Source organism: Pinus tabuliformis, chromosome 1_1, assembly GCF_031772625.1.
Source record: "Pinus tabuliformis cultivar Carrire ecotype Pingquan chromosome 1_1, CPIR1, whole genome shotgun sequence".
NCBI lineage: Eukaryota > Viridiplantae > Streptophyta > Pinopsida > Pinales > Pinaceae > Pinus > Pinus tabuliformis.
In genome coordinates this window covers 946,446,597-946,449,905 of record NC_142297.1, presented here as the reverse complement: position 1 = coordinate 946,449,905, position 3,309 = coordinate 946,446,597, and the positions used below count along the sequence as shown (strand labels likewise).

The following is a 3,309-nucleotide window of genomic DNA, read 5'->3' as shown; positions in this document are numbered from 1 at the left end:
CTTCTTATATAGAGTATAATTTTCTTTACATATATGACCCCCTTTATAGATTCATAGTGAAATATATGATAGTTTCTAAATATCATTAAAGCAGATATCACAATTCAAAATCATTTGTAAAGAAATTTAAGAGAAATTGACAACATCCATCCAAAAAAATAACATTGTGTCATTAACAATTTTCAAAACATATATAAAATAGCAACATAATACTAATAAAATCAGTATTATTTTTAATCAAAACAATTAAAATTCAAATATGATTAACAAATCAAAATATTTCATGAATATCGTTATTCTACGATAAATTAACAACATACATAAATCAAACTCATCGTATGATTACAAAATCAAAATGTCTCATTGATATAGGGTAAATTCACAACACCCATCTAAACATAACAATGTCATTCTACACAATAATTTCTTCATAAAAAACAATGCATGTGCATGCCTAGCTACCACCACCAAGATCATCCTCATGATCATCTTGACCATCCTCATTACTCTGATCCATATCATCACCAACACCGCAACTATCATCATCATCTCCTCCTTCACCACCATCATCCTCATCCTCATCCTCATCATCTCCTGATATATGTTGAACATAATTTGGATCATCGTCTTGGCAATCATTACCTATAGCATTCTGACAAAAAAAATCAATATTACATGTTAGTATTAATTACATAACACAACGCATGTTTTTGTTATACAATGTTAACCATAAAATGAGGTAAGATATAATATCTAATAGTACTAAAAAATAAAATGAAAATATGGTTTAAAAGTATATTGGAAATCCAACTAAGATTACATACCATAGAGTCCATCCAAACAACAAATTCAACCCATCTCTTTTGCTGCAGCACCTCCTTTTCCAAATGATTTGGAGGTCTTCCATATTTTAGTTCCTATCAATCAGTAAATAGGGAGAAATTAGATAACAATGACTTTCTTCTAGTACAAAATTTATTAAAAAAATATCACATGTTTAATATACTTACAAAGGTTGTTATCAGTGCTTTTAAACCTTTCTGGCCACTACGATGAGTGACTTTTGTCTTGGTTAACCTCGCCTTGGATGCCTTGTCCTTAAACATAAACCAATTCAATTTATTTTCACACAAATACATGTCTAAGATACTTATAAGTATTAATACATTCTAAATAATGTTTAATGAAAAATTCAATACCTGAATGCTCTCATTGTCGGCTTTTCTTTGTGCATCCAACTTCTCATATGATTTTACAAGTTCTTTCCATACTTTAAAAGGTATGTTAATAGGTCTTTGTTTCAGTCTTTGATCTTGAGGCATTTTTTTAATTTTTCTTGTTTGGGTAAAAATTTTGGTTAAAAAATAACCAAACAAGTAATTCACATCAATGGCATGGGGACTCTATGGATATGTGTAAAAAAATGGCTATAAAGAAAACATCCAAAAAACATATGAGCTCTCCCTTTGATGGTCACTTGGGGCATATGGCTGGAAAGGAACAACTCCATTTTCGAAAATCAAGGACAATCCTTTCTCAAAGTCCTTCCTAATATTTTCTCCAAATGTCTTAAAATGAAAAACAAAATTCAAACGTCATCCTTAAACATCTCCCTTAAATATAACGTTGGACCATAAATTCTTCACTTTTATTGTTATCGGCTCTGGAATGATTTTTCTATATGCAATTATATAATGAAATATGTGTGCACTAATGAAAAAACATTGAGTTTCATTTTTCATAATCACAAACAATGAAAAAAGAATCACACGTAACTAGCATCATTTTGGAAATTTTATATTTATTAAAAATCTTTAACATGTTTTCCTCCCATATCTCATAAAAAGGTGTGAAATTTTTTATATACTCTCCAATAAGCACTACAACAAAACCAGCGATTTGGAGGTTTTACACTAAGTTTTTCAACATCGAACATACTAGGGCTTGCACCACCGGGGTTATTAGTAAGAATCTCATGAGGTTTGCATAGCCATGATTATTAGAATCAAAATAGTAGGATTTGCACTAAAAAACAGTTCATAGAGCTTTCTTGTTGGGGAGAAAATCACAAGTTCAACTTTTGCAGTGCAGAGCACCGAGAGCTCGTAAGCTTTCTTCAGCAATCCACCTATGTTTGGAAAATGTAGCCTGCATGCTGGCGATGTTCTCAATCCTCTTCCTCTGCATCTTTCCCCTCACTATTCTTGTATGTCCTCTTTCATTTTTCCCTCCAAACAAACCCTCTCAAATTGACATATCGGGGTCAAGCAAGGTGGCCCATTGTCTCCTACCTTTTTCGGTTTATATATTGACAAGCTTGAGTCGTGGTTAAATTCGGAAGGGGGTGATGGTATCTATTTGGGCAATTTTGTTATAAGACTTCTCTTTTATGCAGATGACCTTATCTTGATTGCTAAATCGGCTCCTGGTTTGCAAGAGCACTTACTATCCCTTGAGAATTTTTGTAGAAGTGTAGGAATGCAAGTCAATATTAGCAAAACAAAAGTAGTGGTCTTCTCTAAGAAAAAAAACATAACCAACATAAGTTCTACTTTGAAGGCAACATTCTCGAAGAAGTTGCGGATTACAAATACCTCGGAATTGACTTCAACAAAAATCTAAGGTGGAATGGTTGTAGAAAGAAAAGAACTTTGGGGGGCTGGAAAGCATTTTATGCTTTTCAAAATAGGTGTAGAGAGACAGAGTTATGGGACTAGAAAACCACTCAAACTCTTTTTGGGATTCTAGTGATTCCAGTGATTCTCTATGGTTGTGAACTATGGGCCAGCAGTACATCTGACATGCAATGGAGACAAATTGAGAAAATTCATAAGTGTTTGATTACAAACAAATTTAAGATTAAAAGTGCAGTTCCTTATGATATCTTGTTAAGCGAAACAGGGACTGCGCCTATTGAAGCAATTTCTATGGTGTGATTCATAAAATATTTAAAAGAAATTGAGCAAATGGAAGAGGGTAGATGGCCTAAGGTTGTCTTTAATTATAAATTGTGCAAGAGCAAAAAAACTTGGATGCAGCGAAATAGCAAATGGTTTAGTAAATGGGATATTTGCTTGAACGCATGTCCCATAAACAGCAAAGAGATAAAAGTTTTTGTTATGGAAAAGTTCCACAAGCGTACTTGGGATAAGGAGCTAGGAAGAAAGAAAAATTACTATCTTGAAGTGTTTAATCCCACTCATAGTCATCAACCAAAAGAATACATAGAGGCCAATATCTATTGGAAAGCCAAATTCTTATTGCTCAGTTAAGGACTAATTCTCATCAACTCTGTTGTGAAACAAGGCG

The 3,309-nt window shown here is 32.9% G+C and overlaps 1 protein-coding gene across 1 annotated transcript; it reads right to left on the bottom strand.

Moving 5' to 3' along the window:
• Positions 1 to 233: 233 nt before the first annotated feature.
• LOC149217610 (uncharacterized) lies at positions 234 to 1,928 on the bottom strand. Its single transcript, XM_089391386.1, has 4 exons — positions 1,200 to 1,928; positions 1,011 to 1,097; positions 825 to 917; positions 234 to 652 (listed from the first exon to the last, which is right to left on the bottom strand). The coding sequence occupies exons 1-4, from the start codon at positions 1,320 to 1,322 to the stop codon at positions 455 to 457; spliced, it is 501 nt and encodes a 166-aa protein (XP_089247512.1). The 5' UTR covers positions 1,323 to 1,928; the 3' UTR covers positions 234 to 454.
• Positions 1,929 to 3,309: the final 1,381 nt, after the last annotated feature.